The sequence below is a fragment of the Furipterus horrens genome, unplaced genomic scaffold (genome assembly GCF_987537825.1).
Source record: "Furipterus horrens unplaced genomic scaffold, mFurHor1.1.pri manual_scaffold_15, whole genome shotgun sequence".
In the NCBI taxonomy this organism is placed as follows: domain Eukaryota; kingdom Metazoa; phylum Chordata; class Mammalia; order Chiroptera; family Furipteridae; genus Furipterus; species Furipterus horrens.
In genome coordinates, this window is record NW_028327185.1 from 4,386,839 (window position 1) to 4,410,747 (window position 23,909).

At 40.2% G+C, this 23,909-nt stretch overlaps 1 protein-coding gene across 1 annotated transcript in view; it reads left to right on the forward strand.

The window, feature by feature from the left end:
* The window catches only part of BRINP3 (BMP/retinoic acid inducible neural specific 3), a 177,624-nt gene that overhangs the window by 99,395 nt on the left and 54,320 nt on the right, over positions 1–23,909 (forward strand). Inside the window, exons 5-6 of the mRNA XM_090263260.1 lie at positions 10,287–10,392; positions 15,088–15,324. Coding sequence (XP_090119386.1) covers positions 10,287–10,392; positions 15,088–15,324 — 343 coding nt within the window. The remainder of the gene's footprint in view (positions 1–10,286; positions 10,393–15,087; positions 15,325–23,909) is intronic.

Here is a 23,909-nt window from a genome sequence, read left to right on the forward strand (position 1 = left end):
ATTCAGAGCTAATAAGTTCAGTTTGTGGCATGAAATGCGTGCAGCCTTTGTGAAGACCCAAACAGTAACACATAAAATATAAGTGCATTTATGGGTCACGAAGTTCAAGGGTGAATCTGATGAGAAAATGTGTGAGCATTACCGATACACAGGTAATAAGTGAAGAGATGGGAGTGAATGAGGTCACTCACAGAGAGCCTACTGGTCAGGGGGAGAAGGGGGACATCCTGGGAAGGGGGCAGTTTAAAGAGAGAACTGACTTCCTCCCATCCCCCCATTCACCTCTCCTGAGCCTAAAAGGTTTAGGCACCCACAAGAAAACGGGCCCCAGAGAGTGTAAGAACTTTTTGAAGCGTTTTTTCCCCCATCTGGGATGATGGCCAGTCTGGCCCCACAGCTCCTGAAAGTCTTAATTTTGCTATCAGAAGGCAGTTGATCCCAGGGAGACGGAGTGGGCAGAGACAGCTGGTCACGGATGAGTTTAGCTCTGTTTCCCTGGCCCCCGGGAGCTGAAGAAGCCTTGAGTAAATGGGCAGAGTTCTTCTCTTCAAAGCACGAAAGCACCTCAGGGTGGAGAAGCAGGATCTTAATAGCTTCGCAGGGAACTAATAAGCTACTGCCGTTCCTTTTAGGCTCACAATTTAATTGCACGGAACCATCTTCAGCTCCTCGCAGGGTTGCTGCTGCCCGAGTGTTTTAGCAGCCGAACGGGAGTCCCGACGGGTAAACGTGGGGTCCTACTGACCCCTCTCACAGGAGCCAGAACAGAAAACGTAGGAGCAGAGAGAACATTCGTTCTACATTTCTAAAGAAATTCAGATGATAGAGAAAATTCTGGAAAACTTGACAAATATAGCTCAGAATACATTGCTGCTGAGTAAAAGTTTAGCAATTAATGGAGAATTGCCACCGACAGAAAAGTAATAGAAACTATACCTCAAAACTACAGGAATGAAAAGAAATAAAATTTTTTAAAACTTGAAGTTGGGATTGAATATAGATGATACATCAAGCAGCTCTAGCATCTGAACATATAGAAGCTTTATAAAAAGAAAAAAGTACACAATAGAAGAAGTGGGATAAAATTTATGATATACAGAAGGAGAACAATTTCATCTCAGATATTATATCACTATGAAACTATACAATAACAAATCTATGCAGCTTGCTTTTCTGACTTTCTAATTAACAATAGGCTTTCAGAGTGACTATTGTACTAGTGAGAGGCACACTTGTTATATCAATAACTTTAATTAAATTTATACGAATGTAGGGGAAGGGAGCAACCAACCTAAAACAACTGATATAACACCTCAACATAATACAGCTGAAATTACAGCTCATAAATTCTCATCAGGTCCCATAAGTACATGATCAAATACCCGTATACTCAATATGTTATCAAGTAAAGACTACTTGTATGTCAACTGAGCCAAGAGAAGTTGAAATAGTAACTTATTGTAAAAGGCAGGTTAACTTTCTTCTTTTGAAAAATGTTCATGGAAAATAATTAAAACATTTTTACAAAAAATAGAATCAAGGTTGAGTTGTGTAGAATAAATCACTTTAAAAAGCTTCTCCCTAACAATCCCGCATGAATGAGATATGCGTGAATAGGGATGTTCTTTTAATTTTTTATAGGAAAGGGGAAAACATAAATCAAAATATCACTAATATGCTAACCGAGGAATCATTTTCTCTAAGATTTTTGTTAATAACTTGATGGCAATTAATGTTTAATGTGGCTAAGAATCACCTGGTCCACCTTGTTGTACGGTCAAGGGCACCTCCGGAAGCCCAAGGTGAATAAACCTGAGTCTTTATAACCACGGTAACTCCAGGGCACGTAGGTTTCGGGCGGCCCTCTGAGATACACTTCTGGCCGGTAGTAAGGTTTCTGGAAGTTTCTGTAGCTCCCTGGTCTCTGGAGGAAATACGTAGGAAGAAATAAGACAGCGTAGAGGAGGAACTGGGGGAAAGGGAATCGAACAGAGGACAAGAAAGGCAGTGAGAGTCCACCTTGGATTTTTATTACGTAGTTTCTAAAATTTAAAATTCTAAATTATATATCGCGGGTCACATACCAATGCATACTTTAAAAATTACCTAACTTCTTGTTCTTTCCATTTCGTTATGCCTCCATTCATTATTTATTATACAATATTATCTTATTAATAGTTATAATCCTCAGGCTGTATTTCAACTAAAAAAAAACGGGGGAAGGGAAGCAATGACGTGATGACAGTACTGCTGAGCAATCTGCTCAACGTACTCTTTTTTCTTGGCTTGTAGAGTTTTATTAGTACATATGCGACTCACGTAGCCTGCAAGACTCCTCTTTCTTTAATATAATTCTGTTTTTGTTCATTTGAAGTCATCCTAGTGCTGACTTTTAATGATTAGCTGTTGCTAAAGAATTTGGATGTATCCTAACGTTTTTTTTGTTTTTTTGTTTTTTATAAGTAGAGCCAATTTATTTTGGGGGAAAAGGTAGAAATGACAGCGAAACCGTTTCTGTCACGGCCGATTGAAACAAGAAATCCACTTCTGTCTTTCCTGTTATGCCCGAGCCTGTTAAGGTTTAATGTGCTGGGCTTCTCTCCGGTGCCTGTTTCATTGGGTGACGGAGGAAAGAACATGCCAGTCTCAGTGTGAAAGTTTGGTTAGTCTGTGCACAGACATTAGCTGTCTCATTAAAAAAAGATAACTGAAGGCAGAAGCTTTTGATATGCTGATGGAATTCAGAAATATTCACCACTTAGGAAAGTCTAAAAGACTAGAGTAAAAAGTTTTACATTTATAATCATAAGCAACAAGAAACGGTTTAACCAACAGTTCATAAAGTCATAGTAAATAGGGAATTTCAGGGGAATAGAAAATTGTGGTCAAAGTATCTTTTTGGAAATAGAATAGCAGGCACTGTGGGGGCTCTCAACACACTCTCCTGCCTTCTGAATTAAAGGAGACAATTTTACATATTAATAACGAAACCGTACTATGAACCGTTCAGCATAAAAGGAGCTCTGTCTAAGCAGGTGCCCGACGCGAGCTCCCTGGCACGGCAGGGCACCGTGTGTCTGGCGCCGCGACAGTTAGAGATTGTCCCCGGCTGTGCCTTGCGTGCACCGCCGGCCACGATCGGCTGCCTCACCTCTTGATTCCTCCTCTGACACGGGGATGGGTGCTTTCACGCCAGCGCTTGCCAGTCGCACCTGCACGTGTTCAGTCGCTTTGCCAAAGGGAAGCCACGTGGCGCGTTCTGTGGAGAGCAGCATCAGCTCACAGCGCGCCCCTCGGCCAAGGCCCCAGGTCGGTACCAACGGGAAAGTATGGGGAGATCTACAAACAGGCTCATGCAATAAACTGTACCACCCCCGTCAGGGAACCGGAGAGGCTCCGTTTAGGGGGACCCTCCGCGCACTCGTCCTGGCTGCAGAGCCGTTAGCTCCACCATGGGGAAGAGTCTCTACCGTCTTGGGTGTGTTCAGTCTCCTGTTCCCTTGCGTATTCCATCAGAAAAGGGAGAGCACATCACACCTGGAGAACAGCTGGAAGTGGTTGGATCTAGAGGGAGCCAGAAAGTGCTTGGGGAATAAAAGAAGAAAAGCCATCGGGAACAGAACATGCGTGTCCTTTTGTAATTAGCGACTGTGTCTCCGAGGGACAGTGATGTGGGCTGAGGACGCTTTCCTAATCCCATGGCTTCAGTGATTTTGTTATATTAAATTTAGCCTCTCCTAGAACGCCTGCTTTTGAGTTTTCATCCACAGGGGAGAGTTGACAACACTGTTGTTGAAAAGGATTATAAAAAACTATTACTTTTAAAGATTTTATCTATTATTTTCAGATAGAGGGAAAGGGAGGGAGAGAGAGGGAAAGAAACATCGATTGCGTGCCTCTCACACACCCCCAGCTGGGGACCTGGCCCACAACCCAGGCCTGTGCCCCAACTGGGAATCAAACTGGTGGCCTCTCGTTCACAGGCTGGTGCTCAATCCACTGAGCCACCCCAGCCAGAGCCACTATTACTTTTATGTGATGGTTTCTATAAACTCCAAAAACAAAAAACAAAAAAAACAAATAGTATTTGTATTCTGGACTTGGATCCAGAAGGGCTTTTTTGCCATAGCATCTTCAAGTTTGTGGTCATTTTACATAGATTCAGTAACTAAAAGGCAATATGATTGCAATTCATCGAATAAACAGTAAGGAAAATAAAAAAGCCCTCTAAATGTTTCACTACTCCTGTTTTCTTTCATTTCTAAAATAAATGTAGTCCATGCTGCCCTGGACCACATTTCTTTTTTATGTGAAGCAGCAGAAAAGAACCTGTGGCTCCCGAGTTCCAGAAAATGTGATTTCTCTGGGCAGGGGAGGTGGCAGACCGGCCCACGGTGGCAGAGACAAGTGTAGTGACGACCTAATAACTCACAGGAACGCAGACAGCATACCACCGCCCTGAGCCGGCCGCAATCTGTGTTTGTTATTTGTAATGCCCCAAGGCAGCGAAGCTTTACTGTTTTCATTATTAATACAGAAAACTTAGCCAACTCTAGGGTAATAACGAGATCCTATAGCTTTTATATAATGAAGCACACAGTCACTGTTTCTGCAGCATCATCAGTTATAGGCATCACAGACGGAGCTTGGATGAAAATGTGGGTTTTCTAACTGTATATATCTCATACTAAGGAACCTAAAGAAAGCTTTTTTAAAAACTTTATACAGAGTTTCTTGCAATTGCTGAGATTTTAGGCTCTGTGTTATTTAAAACAGAAATCAAAATAACATCTGTAGGCGTGAGCTTATAGATTTGGACCCTCTGTGACCAACCATGATGACCATGGTCTATGCCCAAAAGGAATCCTGGTGTTTTTAGTTAGCAGCCTTGTTGGGACAAAGTTGTGTCCAGTTTGTCTTATGCCGTAGCACACTGAAATGGCACTTTAAAAGTCAGAGAAAACATCTCTCTTCTAGCCCCGCGTGTCATCTTATATTTTAATGTGTGTTCAAAGAGCAGGCCTCCTCTTTCTCAGTAGGGTTATCTGGGGCTCTTTGTGGGTGGTGCACATGTGTCTTCTTTTTTTGGAGTGTGGAAAAACTAGGTCAATCATTGTAACCATGCCTGGGCTCACGGTGGCACTCACAAGTGAAAATCGTACCGAGGCAATTGCTCGCTGAAGAACACATGCTCGATTTTGTTCCTCAGTAAAATGTGGGCTCTCTCTTTTGTGTTCCTCTCCTCCGTCCTTAATAGCTTTGTCCACGTACTCTATTTTGTCCACAGTGTTTCTCCTTTCTTAAGGTTTACAATTTATAGGTACAGTGTTTATTCTGCACATGCTTTATGGATCTACCTAACTTAATATTTTGTTTATGATCATACTCTTGACCCTTGTGTTTCAAGGATCTCTCTTCCTCCTGCAGGACAGCCTCTAGAAAGCTTCAGAAATGCAACCCTATTGTACGTGATTCTGCTAGTTAAATTATGGGGAATGGAACTCGGGAAAATCGTTTTCCGCATAAAGTCATTTGCACAGATAAATAATTCCACAATTCTATGTTACATTGAATTTGATTTGTTTGCGTACTTTTTACGTGAAAATATGAGTCATCTTGGCATTGATTATATATCATGAACTATTTTAAAACTTCCATTAAGTGGTTGGAGCAGGTTCAAGGAACACTGACAATGTCAACTGTATTTTGAATCATGATATTAATTGTGTTCAAAGCCCCAAGTGCAGTGCTTATGGTGGTGTGGAGATGCAGGAAAATGCAGCAATGACACACCCTTGGGTTTTCCACTTGGGGACGCACCGCGTTTTATAGCTGAGTCTGCACTTCGCTCACAAAACTTACTGTAAGTAATAAAATGGTTCTCAAAACGAAGAATTAGATTTTTATCAATGTGACCATTTTATTTTCATATGCTTTTTTAATTAACAATATGTTTGCAAATTGATTTCTTAGTTAAATACTAAATCCCAGAAATAGTGCCGCCTATAGAACTAGGACTATATTAAAATAGCAATTTGACATTAAGTGCTTAGTAAAATGTTGAAATAAGAATTAATGACTGACAGAGAAAATTTAAATGATAAGAATATTTTCAAAGTTAATATTCCCATATGAAACAGGTGATGTATTTATGCCATTTCTAATTATTAAATTAACTTATAATAAATCATCATATAAATAATTATGTATATCATAATTTATCATATAGCTTACATAGTTACATATATAAAATTATGTTTTAGTCTCATCATATGATATAGTTATCATATGTATTTTAACATACTTAGTATTGACATTTTCTAAGATTTTCATTAGTTTGATAGCTTTAAGCATATGTAATTGTGAAAGATCTGACATGTACAGGAAAAGAAACAAGCGCACTATTTTAGGAAAAATAAAAACTAATCAACACTTTTATTTTACTTTTTAGAAATTTAGCGTAGAGTAATAAAAGAATGTACGGGGATTTCTATTTCAAAGCACTAATAAATTAATACTTGGAATAAAAGCCAGTTCATTTGGCCTTCCATCAAAGTATATTAACAAGCACATTTATAGCAATATTTATTGTTCATGACAATGACCCAAGATACTACAGCATTCTAATTGACTTATACATCAATCCAGACCAATTAAATGGGCTTTATTGTAAATTTATTGCGAGGGAGAGACAGAGACAGAATAAATGGGGATGGATTAGATTGATCAAGGCAAGCAGAGTTTCAGAAACCGAAGCACAGCGATTAGAAAGCCAGTATGGTTTTTGAATGGCTATTTGGTTTATGAGCCAGGAGGTCCGAGTCCCAGGTACGGCTCATTCTCCTTCCAGGGCACCTTGCTGACCGGACTGTCTCCGGCTTCAGCAGCCTCCGTGGTGACCAGGAGATGGTGGAGCTCCGCGACTTTTAGAACTTTACGGAGCCCAGCCCTCCTGCCTTTTTTTCAAGAGGTTCTTCAAAATGTATAATAAATAAACTTTAGTATTCTTTTGTAATAAAGATTTCTAACCACAAATAAAATGGTTATCTATCAACTTATCTAATCCATTGGTATTGAATCCCTACCATGCATCAGGAAGCAAGTGTAATTCTGAAAAGAGAGTTTACAGTTAAATACGTCAAGAAGTTAAACGTAAAGGGATGATTGTGAAGTAATTTTATAATTACCATAATAAACCATGAAGGGAGCTTGATGGTCAGATAAATGTTAAAATGTCGTGAGGGTTTTAATATCCTAATTCTTGGTGTATTTCCTCACTCACAGCCTGTGCCTCTGTCTACTTAGTGACCGTCAGCTTTGTACCCCACACCACGCCCAACCTCCTGGGCTGGGCAGGGGGGCAGCGGGGGCTGGAGCTGGGTCTTCCTTCGGGTTATTAGGCTCCGGTACCACCCAGGAGGTTGGAATCCACCGCCTTGTTTTCCCCGAGGGCAGGCGGGCCTTGCAAAGAACAGAGTGCTCTGCGGTACCGAACAGTGGTTTCTTTTTCTTTCCCCCTGTGGAAAGCAAGGGGAGATTTTTCTTCAGTATTCACTGGGGGAACCTGGCTGAACTCCTGGAGGTTAATGCTCAGAATGTGAGGGGAGCCTCCCGTGGACGGGGTCCCAGTGGGGTTTTGAACCACCAGACTTCTTCACACTGACCTTCCAGCGATTTATCGCTCACGGGTCGGGGTATCGCGGCCCCGGGTGGTTTCTGCTCTTGAGTCTCCGCCTTGGCAAGAGGAGCCTTCCAGTCTGGCCCTGTCCGTCTCCCCAGGACTGGGGGCAGCAGGTCTCCCTGGGTCCTTCCGTCTCGTATGGATTCAGGAGGAACTGCTGGTTTTCAGGAATTGCTGGTTTTCAGTCCGTTCAGGTTTTGACCTGTTAGGACCCAGTGGCAACTTCCAAGCTCCTTATGTGAGGAGGCAGAACCCCGAAATTCACTAGGATTCTTTATATATTCTGGGTACGTGCCATGCATTGGGTATATGAATTGCAATTATGTGACCAGATAACTTTAATAAAGAAAGAACTAGTAAAATGAATACCTTCTGGGGGAATATTCATACACTAGTGCATCTTTATTTCTATTTCAGAAACAAGTATCAGTTTTTATAGCGAACGAGGAACCTGAAGGAACTGTAACTGGAATATGAGCCAGTGTCACTGACATCCTTAGCCCTCCCCAAGTGGCTGAAGGACAGACGTGCTCTTTCTGGGGGAGAGGCGTTCTGAGGGAAAGGCGGGCAAAATGGGGCCCAAGGGGACGGAGTCTGGCAACACCTGGCGGTGCAGATGGGTGGGCGGCCCCTCCTCGGCCCCCCTTCATGCCCTCTTCTTGCCACGCTGCGGGGTAGGCGACGTCTCCTCTTAGACATTGGCGTTTATTTTACATTATCCGGGGAAGTGCGGGTCTTTGGAAGAGATCGCTAAACCCGGGAGTGGGGCTCCCTCTCTGGGCAAAACTCTGCATGAACCGCATTGTACCCATCAATAGTCCCCTGTTTTCCCTACATAATCAATGGGGATACAACATTATTCAAAAGCTACTTGGGTATAACCTAACACAACTCCAAAGCTACTGAAATGCGATCATTTTCTTCTTGGCAGAAAGGGGCTGGAACGTGACTTTTCGGTGCTGCTGTGGATTAAGGGCGGTCCTGAACAGCAGGTGTTCCCGTGCCCCCAGCATTTTCATGTTCAGTAAAGGGATGAAAAAGGATACACAGAGACGGGGGAGGGGGGACAAAAGGCATGTCACTCTGGGCTAGCAGTTTATTCTGTTGCTTGAATTTTTTATTTCTTATTTGACGACCTAAGGGAAAAGAAGTCAATGTGTCCTTGACTAAATAGGCAGGCATTGCATGTTTAAACAATTCTTGCCGTGCTCTGGTTGACTGTCGCGGGAGTGGACAGTGTTCCCTGCACTTGGGCGCTCGTTCCAGCGAGAGGGGTCATCAGGAAGCATGACGCATGTGTCAGCGAGGCAGCACGTTAGGAGGTGCCGCTGCCATGGAAGAGGGGGGCGAGGGAGGCAGAGAAGGGGCGGTGCTGCTGGAGGAGGGAAGTGGGGGGGCGTGCTCCCCACGGTCAGCCAGCCTCTAAGAACGAGACCCTTTGAGCAAACTAGAAGGAAGCGCTCGAGTGAGCTCAGAGACGGTTGGAGGAAGAACCCTCCAGCGACAGGGACCGTGAGTCCGCAGTTCCGAAACAGGAGGGGAGCCCACGAGGTGGGAGATCATAAAGAAGCCAGTGTGGGTGGGGCAGGTTCACGAGGAAGAGAGGAGGGGAGGGGAGTTCCGAGAGGAAAGAGGGCGCTGGATGACATGATTGTTTTTTTGGGGGGCTGTCTTGGGAAGGGCGCTGGCTTTTACCCTGAGAGCCAGGAAGCCCGTGCGGGGTCGTGAATGGTGGAATGGCATGAACTGAGCCATGTTTTGCAAGTATCCTGGTTGCCGAGAACATGTTTTTTTAAAAAGAAGATTACACAAAATGCCTCTGCTTTAAAATAGATGTTTGGTTTTTAAAAATATAGCCTCAGGACCCATTCCCAGTCTCACATAATCGATTAAACTCCTCCTCATCTCCTGACACGATCCATCCCAAGACACCCATGGAACAATCGGTCCACTGTACGTGATCCCACAGTCCAGTGCCAAGGCCGTGCCCCGCAAGCATCACTTTATACAAGTGGGAAAATCACGCCCGTGGAGATCATTAAGGACTGCTTGGTGTGGGCGTTTGAACACGAGCTTAGCCTGGAGGCTGGGTAAAATCAATTAGTCAAAGAGGGGAACAGTGGGGGGTGGAAGGAATATGTTGTATAAGCAGAGAATTAGAACGAAGAATGGCCAGCTGATCTCTAAGCAGAGAAATAAAATAATCCAATCAGTTTTGAGACAGTGGCGTGGTAGACGGTTCTGATTTATTCAGGACAAAGGGACCAACAAAAACAATTCTGACTTGCTGTCTACTGCAAGGAGCATGGCTTTGTCATACCGTGACTAAAATCAGTGACCCTGTATAAGCGATGCTTTTGATGAAAGAGGGCTCCCATTATTTGCCAGAAGGTGTACGCCTGGCCCAAGGAGAAAACATGGAGTTAAAGACAGAGAGAGTTGTCCCTCAGTGTTTAGGGGTGCGCGTTGATGCTGTGTATGAGGTCCTAGAGCATTCAGTGATGTTTACTGTCAAACGTTTATCACCATGTGACAGCTACATCGAACCCTGAAAACGTGGTAAAGTCCGACTTGTAGAATCAAGTTGATGTTTTTCTTTTGTCAGGTAACAGAAACGCGGACGGGTCCTCTTGGCTGCAGTAACTATGACAACCTAGATTCTGTCAGCTCAGTTCTGGTTCAGAGTCCTGAGAATAAGATTCAGTTGCAAGGTACGTAGGAAAAATTTCATTAATTCTCTCTCCAGTAGTGATTACATTCTTCTTGTTTTTGTTGTAAGTCATATGTGCAATACCAGGATATTGAAATGCCCGTAAAAGGCTGATTTCCTGAATATTTAACAGATATAAACATTCTAGACCAGAGGAAGAAAAATGTCAAAATTCAGTTCACTTCCTAAATTAAGTAATGTGTAGCAAATGAAAATGTATCATCATAGTTATTCTACTTTCCTACAGTAATCACGGTCTCAGAAAGTAGCAGTCTTCTCAACAGTCTGCTTGAGATTTGAATTTTTCCTCATGGATTCTGGTAAAAATTGTCATTATATTTATGCGTCATGTAACGTCAACTGTTGACATTTTAAATATAAGCAGAGATGGTGTTAAGGCTACATTTGTCTGCTGGCAGATAGAAATGTACTTGATAATATACTAACAAAATATTTATATACTATTTCCACTGTAAATATCGATTATGTGATAATGCTAGTAATTACCATCTTTTCCCATTACTATATTTTTGAGATAATTTACTAGGGGATTTTTTAAATAGTAACTTCTCACAAATATATGCTGATTTCAAAATGTTATATGAATGCGTAGTACTCATTCATGTAGGCAGGGAAAGGTCATGAATGAACAGGTACTAGTTTGAATAAGTCCCGAAACATCTTTGTGATGGCATGTTGCGGAAATTATGTTGCCTGACCAAAGGAGTAATTCTGACTTGCTCTTCCCTAGTACACCTTCCTTAATTGTGTAAGTTAGACCTGTGTTTACGATATTCAGTTTTATATAGAGATGTGTAAAAGTTTTAGAAATTCTGCCATTCTTTCTCAATTTTAAGTCTTCAAAAATTGTAACAGCTTTGATTTATTTAAAATTACTGTAAATAATAAATGAATACCATCCATTTTGAATTGTATACAATTTTAAGGAAAGTACTTTAAAATTTAAAACTTTAAATGCTATACCATTTATATGATCAATTTTAGATTTAAAGCTATTAATTATGTTCTCTAAATAGTAATACAGTACATCATATTACTTGTAATTATCTATTGCTTAGTCCTTTTTTCACCTGTATGGATTAACATTCCATCAGACTATGAACTTTCATCCAAAAGGACACAAAATTTTATATCGAATTTGTTTGTTTCAGTTGATTTATTTTAAAAATCTATTAGCACAATTCACTAACTTTTACTGTTTATAAATCACTGTGTTCAGTTTTCAGAATACTATACTATACCCACACAAATTCAGTCACCTGCCTTAAAAAAAATAACACAAAGAATTCATGAAGGGACACTTCCCTTTATTTAACTATATTTCTGTTCTTTTCAATTTATGTAATTTCTGTACCTCTCTCTTTCACCTTTTCCATTTGCCAGGTTTGTATGTTTCCTTGTCTGTTGCGATTTTATTTGTATACTTGTATACCTTGTTGGTACAAAGACCTTTCCAAAGATAACCAGAGAAAGTCAGTATTGACACTCTGGGCTTCTCATGTACTCTCTTAAATTTCACTCGCGTGTCCTTACAGTCCAGTTATCATGTTGCTTCACCGTTTCAACCTCACCTTTGATAGCAGACCTCTACTTCTTTACTTTAAACAGAATGCAAAGCATTTACTCATTCTGGAGCAATGTTACCATAAATGCACTTCTCTCGAACATAGAAAAAATTATGGGTTACTGTTTGTGTCATTTGGAAAAAGAGGTGCTTCCAAAGAATTGTTATTAAGGCGCCATCATAGGTCTCTGTGTGTTTTATAGCTTGTTAGTGATTGCCTTAGATGGTTGGTTGAACAGATGAATGAATGGATGGATGGAGGGACTGATGGATGGACACAGATGGATATTGATGATATAAAGAGATAGATACATTTGTTTGTGTGTGTTGTCCTGTCTTGTGTTGGGTTGTGTTGTGTTTTGAAGCACAAGATGAAGAATTAGAGTCAGAGTTTGGTCCTTTAGGAGCTTCTGAATCCAAATATGTTGTCGAGAAGAGTCAGCATGATGGCAGTTTCTCAGTATCAGCCTTATTCTTTCAAGTCTCTGCTCTTGTAGAAGAAAATGAATTGCTCCTGAAGTAGAATTTTATCAGAGAAAAAAAAAAGCATCTGTATGAATTATTGAAGGTAATAGCATTAGGCAACAATTTTAGAATAAAACTTCATGACTTAATCATCTATATGAGAATTAGCATTCAGAAATGAGATGTCAAAGAGCTGCACATAACATTAATTTTGACTGAAAACAAATGAAATTGAATGATTTCTGGCAGTGAGCACGCTGGATTTACTTGCCTCTTTGACCTTGAAATCTGGCTTTGCACAATTAGGCTACAAAGCAGACTTCTTCCACAAACTCAAAGAGTCATAGCTAGCACTCCAAAATATGGATATAAAATCTACTTACTATACAACAAAGAAAGTATCAGCAAATATATAGATTAAAATTAATGATATTCTAATTTTTTCAGCCCCTATGAATTTAATATATCACACAAGTTACCTTTGAGTCAGAGTAGCTGAAGTAATTAAGAGCCATTTATTAAATCTTGATAGTAGCTTTTTGGTAAAATTCCCAGAAATTGGGAAAGTAAGTGACCCATGTAACTGACTAACAAATACTCTTTCAAATCAGTTATTTTCTAATGTTTTATTTCAACAAAATTGACACAGTACTAGGTTATTATTACATAGAACACGTAATGTAAATTTTAATAATGCATCACTATGCAATTATTTATTTTGCTTATAGTAAAAATTGAATGATGTGGATTATAAAACCTTTTTTCACTATTTTATCTGTTAATGTATTGGAACTAATGATATCAGAGCTTACTTATATAAAAATAAAAAGTAGGAAAATAATTTGTATTAAAATAATTTATATTGATCTATATTTCTAGCAAAAAATAATTAACAACAGGAGCAAATAAGCATTGGGAGCAGTGGTCATCTGGTCTTGTTCTCTGTTTATCTTGCTTGACAAATGTGTCCGATAATGTCGCAGTCTTAACTTTTTTATGAAAAGTTTTATTAATCTTATGAACATAGTATAATGCTTAGCCAATTAATTATACCTAGTTAATTATGTGTATTCAAATTCTAGTAGTTATTTAATTACTATTGTATAATATTATTATATACTTCTTTCATATTTCTTAAATATATTGCAAGTACTTTTAGAGCAAGGATATATCTTGTCATCTTCATATTTATACTTTACCTAGCAATTCCCTTCCAAGTGAGGCATTCAATTAATGTTATATATTTTAGGTGAAATAAAAATAAATGATAACGTGGCTATATAAGTCCTAAGAATACTTTTCCTGACCAAAGTATGGGAGAATTAATATGAAAGAATGAGAGAGATATAATTATCAAGATTTGTGCAAAGTACATTTTTACCTAATTGATAATTCTTTGTTTTTATTAAATAACCTCACATATCATTGTTAAGGGTCCAACATTGATTTTTTTGTTGTTAGAAAAAGAAAACGTAAGTGTTGTAAAAATCCAGCTTTGTAGTAAATAGCAATTATGTATTGATCTAATTTTTCCTTACTCTATTATTTTTACCTACTGATTAGTTTGAATGTTTAGACCTTTTATTAAAATTTTCTGTGTAGGAGGAAAGGCTGAAATTGAAACTACATTTTTCCTGCAATATCACAATAAATTAAAAACCAGTACAGATCCCCAAATACTCATCCCATCGTCTTATTTTCATTTTTGATACTTTTTCTTAAGAGAGAGCGATTTTACTAAACTTGCGTTAGAAAAGTAATGAACTGCATCACTAGGGCTGTCTTAACACCTGACAAGGAAATGAACTGGAAACAGCTCAATTAGCTCATCTGCTTTCTGGAGTCGGTCTTAGGATCGCTCCCGCACAGCAGGGAGATAGATGACATGTTGTCAGTGCCGTGGGGTAGGCATGAGCAGCAGCCTCCTGTGACTCGTTTATCAATGCAGCACCCCTCGTATGACGGTATTTATGTAGATGTGAGATGATGGTCTGAAAGAAAAATGAAAATATTGAAAACTATTTGAAGTCAGGCAGTGCAAAAAAATGCCTGCATCTCTTTCTAAAGGTAGCTGGGCTCTATCTGCATGACTCAAAAATAACAAAATATTCTGATCAACTAATTCAGAGAGCCAATCAAAGAAGTTTAAAAAACAAAATCAGATAGTCTTGAGGGATTAAACACGCCTATGAGTTCTGGGATCCTTTTTTTTTTCTTTAATCCTCACCCAAGGACATGCGTATTGATTTGTAGAGAGAGAAGAAGGGAGGGGGTGAGGGAGAGAAACATCGATCAGTTTCTTCTCCCACGTGCCCCAGCTGGGGACCAAACTGTCAACCTCGGTATGTGCCCTGACTGGGACTTGAACCTGTGACTTTCTGGTGTTTGGGATGATGCTCCAACCAACTGAGCCACACCAGCCAGCGCTCTGGGGTCCTTGCACAGTGCACAGAGTCAACATATATCGAAAAGGATTATATAAATATTGGCAATTTTGTGGACTTGGATAATTGTCCAGTGATAGTTTTCAATATGCACCAATCCGTAACTTGGTACACTGAGTGTTTAACTTTTTGACCGTTGTAAATGCACTTTCTGCTCTTTTGCTTTGTCAAAGTAAACATGTTGGCGTGTTTGTTCTCCAAGGGCTGCAGGTTCTCCTTCCGGACTACCTTCAGGAGCGTTTCGTACAAGCCGCTTTGAGCTACATCGCCTGCAATTCCGAGGGAGAATTTATCTGCAGGGGCAACGACTGCTGGTGCCAGTGTGGCCCCAGGTTTCCAGAGTGCAACTGCCCCTCCATGGACATCCAGGCCATGGAGGAGAATCTGCTCCGAATAACGGAGACGTGGAAAGCCTACAACAGCGACTTCGAGCAGTCAGGTAAGACACGGGTTTCAGTACCACACTTCAGCTTTGCCAAACGGACGACTGTATGGAAAAGACCATGTTACCACTTAGGAAGAATTATTCCATTCTCAGAAGCATTCTATCTGATTTTTTATTCTTCTTCTTTCAAGTGGACATGTGTATTGATTTATTAGTGCTTATTCAGTATCGCACTGAAAGCATAATTGGTGCTTTGTATATTACTAGGTACCGTGGGCTTGAGCTCGTCCATGAGTCATGATTTGCTTTTCTCAATACAGGAATTTACCACGACACAGTTCTGCTATCTCACCAGGCAGTTACCACACCCCCTTAGGTGCCTAAGAAATAAAAACTCCGGGTATGGGGTGGGCACTTGAAAATAAAATAGGCAAGGATGGAAAGCCCCAGAGAGAATGATGGGTTGACACTGAGTTTCTACAGCTGTTTGCCCTTCGAGCGCATCTATCAATTCCAGGCCGAGTTAGAAGCTGAGAATTTAGGACTAGCTTCCGAAATGCGTTGCTAGTCCAGGACAGAGAAACCAGAAAACTGCTCTGCGGTCACAGTAGAGAGAACTGAGAAAATGGAAGCTGAGGGGGGTTTAATGCCCAACCGGACTGCTCTGTAAGACATGTGCCTCTTTTTGAATTGCTCTGTGGCAAATGACTGAAAAATGACTTAACCTCTCAAGGACAGAAGTGCACATTCTGCAAAGTTACAGGCGGGAAGGGCAGATGCTCTCCAGGTCCTTACGTGGAAGCGCGGAAGGCCAGACCCTCACACCAGGGAGCGACAGAGGTCGATCGAGTCCTTATGATTGTAATCCAACATTGAAACAGCTCAGGTCCTCATCCTGTGGAACTGATTCTAGAAAGATCCACTCCCAGTAGTGTCTGGGAAATATGAAGAGGGTGGCCCCTTGAGGATGGAACCTTTTTCTCACGCCTCTGTAGTTCTTTTATGTACGAAGGACACAGAATCCCAAGTGTATCATGAGAGCAGGCAAGACCTTATGGCCGATGACAAAGAAAAAGCAAATCAGACAATAGGTGAAGTTTTCCCAGGTATTGAAATTAGTAGAAAATATTTTCAGATGATTATTTGTTAAATGTCAAAAAAAAAAAAAAAAAAAAAAAAAAAACTAAGGAAGGATAAAGTAGATGAACATATTGATAAGTTCACCAGAGATTTAGACTCTATAAAGCTGGACCACTCCAAAATAAGACAGGAAACAGGAAGGACCGTCTGGGTCAAATAGATCAAGTTTTGGATTGTCTTCTTAATAAATTGTATTGGGTCACAAATAACTTTACTGGAATGATTATTTGATTAAATATTACATTTTCCTGGATGACCATGCTGCGGCTGCCTGCATTTCCCAGGGGAGGGCATTTTGGAGGGGAAGGAACCCCGGGCGTAGCTGAGGGTCGGGCTGGCCTGGCAGAGGGTGGCAGGTTTATTCTTTGGGTGTCCTAGAGGGGGCGAGCTCTGAGGCAGAAGCCCGCCGTTTTGGAAAACCTGTGTAGCTTTTGTATCTTCTGTTGTTTTAGTTTGTAAACTATCCCTACAGAAATAAGATAACTACAAAGGAACAGGGGGAATGATAGGAGAACCCAGGTGTTACAGTTCAGCCTTAAGTGACAGGCTTAAGTGTTTAAAGCTGTAAGTAAAGAGTTAAAGAGTTTAGACTTAATTGACAGGCCTAAGTGACTAATTCTTGTGGAAACCTGTTATTCCAAAATTGTGGAGCTTTTGAATAAAGACTCCTTTCCTTTATCATATATATATATAAAATTTTATTTTTCTTGTTTCATTAAATATTCTAAATACAAGACTAATACTCTGCAGCATGGGTGAAATATGATGATGATGGTGGTGATGATAGCAATAATATTAGAAAACTGCTTTTTACTAGAAACATGCTACAAATATATATAAATTGTGGTTAAAGGATGGAAAAAAAATGCAATGCCGACACTGACCAAAAGTTACTATCTTTCATTTTAAAGCAAGCTGCATTCATTGAGATAAAAAATATTCCATAGTAATAAAGTAATAAACAGTGGGAACATATATCATCATTATTAATTTATGTGAGTTGCATAAGTTAAGCAGACAAGATTTTGTTAAGACTATTATAAATAAGGAGAGACTTAGCAATAGGAAAGAGAGGTTGAACCGAACTCCTTTGAAACAAAAGGCAGGAGGGTCTTTAAAACACTGGGATTAAGGATTAGCTCATGGACGAGGGCAAGAGGACAGTAACGGGGCAGCGAGATGTGACCAGGCCCTCAGCGTTGGCCAAGGGCCCCTTCCCGAAGTTAGACTCCTGTTCTCCCAGAGAGACTGGGGGCTCTATGTGCCCTCTCCTCCTGTTCAAGCGGATGGCTCCCAAGTCTCTGAGAAAGCATTTCTGCTTTGTGGAAGATTTGTACCTCAGGGGACAGAGAAAGAATTTATTCTTGCAGGTTTTCTAAAGAAAAGGGAGTCAGGGGGCTGTGGGTCGGGAAGAAATCTGTTTGGAAGCTAACCAAGCTGAAGGGAATGTTCAGGCCCTTTGGATTAACACCTAATAGCAGATTCTCCGAAACCACGGAGAAACGTTTGCCAAAAGGAAAAGGACCACCACACACACACAGAATCACGGAGTGAGAATTGAACGTTCTCCTTTAAATAAATAAAAGAACAAACAACGTGTCTATCAGCGAAGACCCTGAAATTCGAAAAGGAAATTAACCAACTTGACTAAAATAAAACAGAATACTCAACAACAGGAAGAAAGTAACAACTACGTTTTTCCAGGGTTCGTGGAATATTTCCCACATCACACCGTATGCTGGATCCTAAAGCGAGCCTGCACAAATCAGAAAAGATCGAGTCGTTTAGAGTACATGTCAGACCACAGTGGAATTAAGCTAGAAGAGAAATGGGGAACTTCATCTGCCTGAAATGTGAGTGCTCAGCTTCTAAACAAACTCTACAAGAGAAGGAGAAAGAAGAAGTTCAGTCAAAAATTTAAGTCAAAGTGGTTAAAGGAAGAGAAAATGTGTCCAACAGAACACTAGTCAAAACAGGACAAATCAGAACTGGGTAAGGAAGGCAATGGATGGTTTTGGGAGAACATTTCTTGCCTAAAGACGTTTTCACAAATAACATGGAAATCGGTTATTTAAGCTTTTACCGCAAACATTTTAAGAAGAAACAACTTATTAATTAGAGAAGTAGAACAAAGATAACAGCAGAAATTCAAGAAATTGAAAGTATTCGGCAGGTAGAAAAAAAATCCAGAGTCAAATGCTGTTTCTCTGGAAAGATTAATAAACCTAATAATTACCAAGGGTGGAAAGTAAATTTACCTAACTTGACAAAAACATATTGAAGAATCTAAGTTATTATATTTGGGAAAAAATGATTCAGAAATAGATGTCCTTGAGCAAACTTGGAATACATGTAACCTTCTACCTTTTTAATAAAGAATTTCTACAAAAACCTTGTGCATAATTGTGAAAACTTGGGAGCTTTCCTCCTGAGAGCAGGAGTAAATAGTGATGTCCATTCTCACAACTTTTGTTCAAAAATATATTAAAGGTTCTAGTCAGCATAGTTAGGCAAGAATAAAAGAAATAAAAGCTATAAATATTTGGAAAGAAATAGTAAAATTAGCATATTCAGAGATAATATGATTGCATATACATTGAAAGTTTTAAAAATAAGCTCTTGAATAAGTGAATTTAGCAACTTTCCATTAGAAAAAATCAATATACAAAGTAATTTATACAGCGATGTGCCAGAAGCAAATTGAAATACAAGTGGAGTGAGAACTTAGAAGAACTCTCACATAATAATTGGAAGTGTGTGATTAATTCCTTTTTGGAATAAATGTTTGATAATATCTACCAAAGGCAAAAAATAGTACAATACATTCTATGACCCAGCAGTTTTATTCCCAGATAAAAACCCAAATGAAATACGTACATATTTGCAAGAACAAAAACACAAAAAGGGACAAGAATATTCACAGTAATGTGATTGCTAACAGTGCCAAGCTCCAGGATGCCCATCTACAAAGAAGGGGAAAAAGTCATGGTATATTTACACAATGAAATTCTGTAAAGCTAAGGAAACAAGCATCCCAAAACGATAAGAAGCTCTGGAATATCACCTTGAACAACAGAAGCTAGACTTGGAAGTATATATACTACGTATGTGGTCATATTTATATTAAGTATAAAAACCGGCCAAGTTCATGTATGTCTTCCGAGTCAGGGCTGTGGTTCCTTGCTTAGCTGAGGGCAGACAGGATGCTTGAGGGTCTGGGGGACTTTCTTTGGTGCTAAAAACTCAGGATTCCTTGATCTAGAAGCTGGCTGGTATGTTCAGTTTCTGAAAATGCTCTGAGTTTACACCATGCCCACGCGCCATCAAACACACATTCCTGTTTCGTTTTTCCTCGGACCTCTGTCCGTCAGGAGCTGGCGCCCGAGTCTTCTCTCTGCTCCTCGGTCCGGGACAAGGGATGCCAGCCAGCCTCCGTCTGGGACAACATGTCACGGACACAGAGGCCAGCGCCCTGTCCTGCCTTGCCTGGAGCGGTCGTTAACAAGAGAACTAGCCTCCTGTGTTCTGACCTCCTCCCCAGCGTGATCTTCATCCCTAATACTGCTTATCGGGGACCGGCAGCATCCCAGCCCATGACAGGGTGCCCTGCACACAGTCACAGGCCGCCAAGTCAATGTCACAGCTGTGGGTGTGTGCGTTCTCAGAGGCGGGTTAAGGTCGGTTGAGGCTGGAGTCTCCCTGCTGCCCAGCCCGATTCAAGCTCAAGATGTGTCCCCATCGGGAGTGGTTTGGTTATGGAGACAGTGGAGAGACCAGTAAATCGTCACTGGCTCTTATGGGAATTGCCAGGAATTTATTACGATTATATGTTAGGGTCGTGTCTAATTTCAAACAAAACTGAGGAACGCCATTTCACCAGATGCCCAGGAGAGAAGACAACACCGAATATTGGTAAAAAACCAAAGTGCCGGCCATTATTACTCCTTCGGAAACAGGTCACTAAAAATACCACCTCATTGTCGTCTCACCACATGGTCTTAGGTGGGAATGAAGGTTTCACTCCTGCTCTCTGAGGCTCCATAGTCAGGGAAAGGCAATGTGTATACTGCTGCGTGAACTCTGACACATTCTACCCACTGTACCAACAAAGTAATTGAACATCAGATAACCAGACTTTATAATAACAAACCATATGATAATCTGCAAGTCATTTAATCTCTCAAAACTAGTGCTGTCTCCTTTGTCATTCCATTACCTTATTTAGATTGGAGGAACGACGTCTAACATTCTCATTCAAAATTCCCACATACAGTATTGCATTTTCATGGGTAAAGCTTTCGGCAATCGTGTGCTTATATTTATAACATAGCTGTTTTATAGGGGTAGGTAATTAAAATAGAGGCGTGAGGGAAAGAAAACAAGCTTTTCATGGTATCAAGTCTCCAGTGAGGATTCTCACAATATCTATGTGTGTTTTAATTTTCTGTGATGATTCACTCATTGGCGTGGCTTTAATTTATGGATACCCCCAGCACGAGACAGCGTGCAGCTTCCATACTGATTTATCAAAACCAATTTGGTTTTCGAGGCTGTTTGCTGAGATTCATCAATGCCTGGCTGGATCATATTTACTATATTACGAATATCACCTTTGCCATTACAAAATTGTATCCTGTACTCCGATTAATTTTCTAACTCCGTCTGAAAGAAGACGAGTGCAGAGTGTCAAGCAGGTGTTTGATGGAAGGGCTCCCGATCTAGCTCCCAAAGCCTTTCTGCCAAACGCCATCTACCTGCTCCTGTTTGCTTGATGCGTTTCTGTCCCTAGATCAGGGCTCTGTCCCCAGTGTCTGAAAAGGGTTCGGTGTTCCTTGAGGGAAGAGAACAGCATATTTATTTTCATCATTGCATAAAAACTAGTACACTGTGCTCTATCTAGTAGACACATTGTACATCACAATACGTGTTGATTAATTGATGAATGAGATAAAATATATGTGTGGCCAGCCATTGCCCAGGCTTTGATTTAATCTGCCTTATTCACTGCCTTCTGAATGTCGCAGCAGGTGTAATTGATCTTTGCAATAGATGTATTCCAAGAAACAATTCTAAGACCCCCAAATGCTTTACCTCTGTGTTAAATTGCTGTTTTGTTTGTACCTAGGGGTTGTGAGGGATATTTTTTGTCTTTTTGTCTGTCACTCAGATCTGTATAAGAGCATGAACAATAAGGTGATAGATTAGGTAGACACACCAGAACACAAAGACATATTGCTTTTCCCATAAGTTTGAATGTATTTATTATGAAATGTACTCTACACACACACACACACTCAACACACACACATACGTGTATTTGATAATTTGGTCAACTATCCAACTTAGTCTGAAACAAATCATTCAACTCATTGCTTCAGTACTATAAAAATAACATCAATGGGAACTTGATTAAGTGTTTTAATGTCACATTTTTCATATAGACATAGACTATGGTAAAGAAAAGATTAATAAATAATACAGTATATTCAAAGAAGTTTTACTTGTTCCTGTAGGGTCGGTTTTGTAAGAATATATGTGATGACTTTTCTGGGTTGTGTGCCCTTCGTGATGCCACTTGGATCATTTTGATAAAAATGGTTACTCATTTTAACCATGAACTCTAGGAAGCCACAGCAGAAGCTGTCATGCATTCACATCTGCTCCAGTTATCTTGTGATGCTCCCATAGTGATTAAATTCCTCTACTATAGTTCATTCAGTACTCTGTGTTCAACTACTTTATTGTTGTATACATTTAATTTTTAGACAGCATTCCCTGACTATGACAAACTAACAAGTAGGTGTACTTATTCATTTTCAGAGAAAGTCCTCTATTAATTTTTAAATTTAATCAAAAGCAAATGAGTGAACTCTTTAAGTGAGTACACAGTTAATTTAGGTGTCTTTTGCATGAAGTGCTTGATCAATTACTTCGCTGATAAATGAAGACAATAGTATATGGAATTTTATCTTATACTTTTGGGTACATGTATATAATCTAATAGTAAAGCATTAGAAATTAAAATGAAATCAAGATGAGTCCTGTAAAATTTTTATTAGGTCATCAAATCTTTAAAATTATTTATAATGTATAGGGAAATTTCTAGATAGCCGAATGAAGTGGATATGTAATTGTCATTCATGCTCTTCAGCAAATATTACTGGTTATCATCCTTATGGGCACATAAGAAAATTGGCCTTAGAGCACCCTTGGCATTAGATAAGGCTGTGTGACTTGGTTTGATAGAGGCAATGTGAGGAGAAACAATGCTTGCTGTTTTCTAGAGGAAGCAGAATTTGTTATGTTTGCTTCATGAGCCAAAGTATCGATGATGTTCCAGGTAGTGAAGATGTGGACAGCTTGTCATTGAAATAGGACAGGGGCAGGAGAGCCCTACCACTCTGAGTTGGACGTGTTATATGAGCCAGACATACATCTTTGTTATGGAAGCCTAGCAATAACTTGGTGATGTTTGTTCTGCTGGAAAAAACAGCCTATGCTGAAGATACAAGGTCTGTCCAGCAAAAGTCCAGTCATTGTTAATATGACAAGAATGGTTTGCTTGGCATTGATGTAATCTGGCAGCCAAGGAGAGGGGACGGGAATGCACATGTGTGAACAATGGCGACTTCACTGTACTAGTCAGTGGGGGCTGTAGATGCCGTTGAGTGAGCATGTGTGCTGTGTGGCTGTCACATTCAAAATGACTGAGCAAGTGGACCAACTAATCTGCATCAAATTTTGCATGAAGCTTGAACATTCCTCTGCAGAAACTATTCAGATGATTCAGAGGCCGCAGCTCTGGGCACCTGGTGATTGGCAGCTTCATCAGGACAACACGCCTGCTCATGCATCACATCTCGTGCAGTTTTTTGGGGAAACATCAAATCCCCCAGGTGACTCAGCCCCCCTACATCCCAGACTTGGCGCCCTGTGACTTCTGGCTTTTCCCAAAACTAAAATCACCTTCGAAAGAGAAGAGATTTCAGACCGTCAATGAGATTCAGGAAAATACGACAGGGCAGCTGATGGCAATTGGGAGAACTGTGTGAGGTCCCCAGGTGCCTACTTTGAAAAAGACTGAGGTGTCATTGTCCTGTGTACCATGTTTCTTGTATATAGTTTCTTCTTCAATAAATGCCTATTTTTATATTACATGGCTGGATACTTACTGGACAGACCTGGTTTATAAGAAGACGATGCTATTTCACCATAAACAAAAATAATAGATTGGTGTTACGCTTCACCTGCTTTGAGAAGTAGCATTACAAGACTTTTAGTTTGATCAACTCCCCTAAAAAATCATGGTCAATATTTGAAATGTTTTCCAAGTTTATTTTTTAACGGACTCAGTAGAAAGTTTAAGGGCCATTTTGACACATTTTTGAACTTTTGCCCTTTACACTTTAAAGTAACCCTGCAAAGGACTGCTGTTGTCATTGTATTTTGTTTCTAGTTTACAGATAAGAAAGCCAGGGCTAACATATGTTGGTCACTTG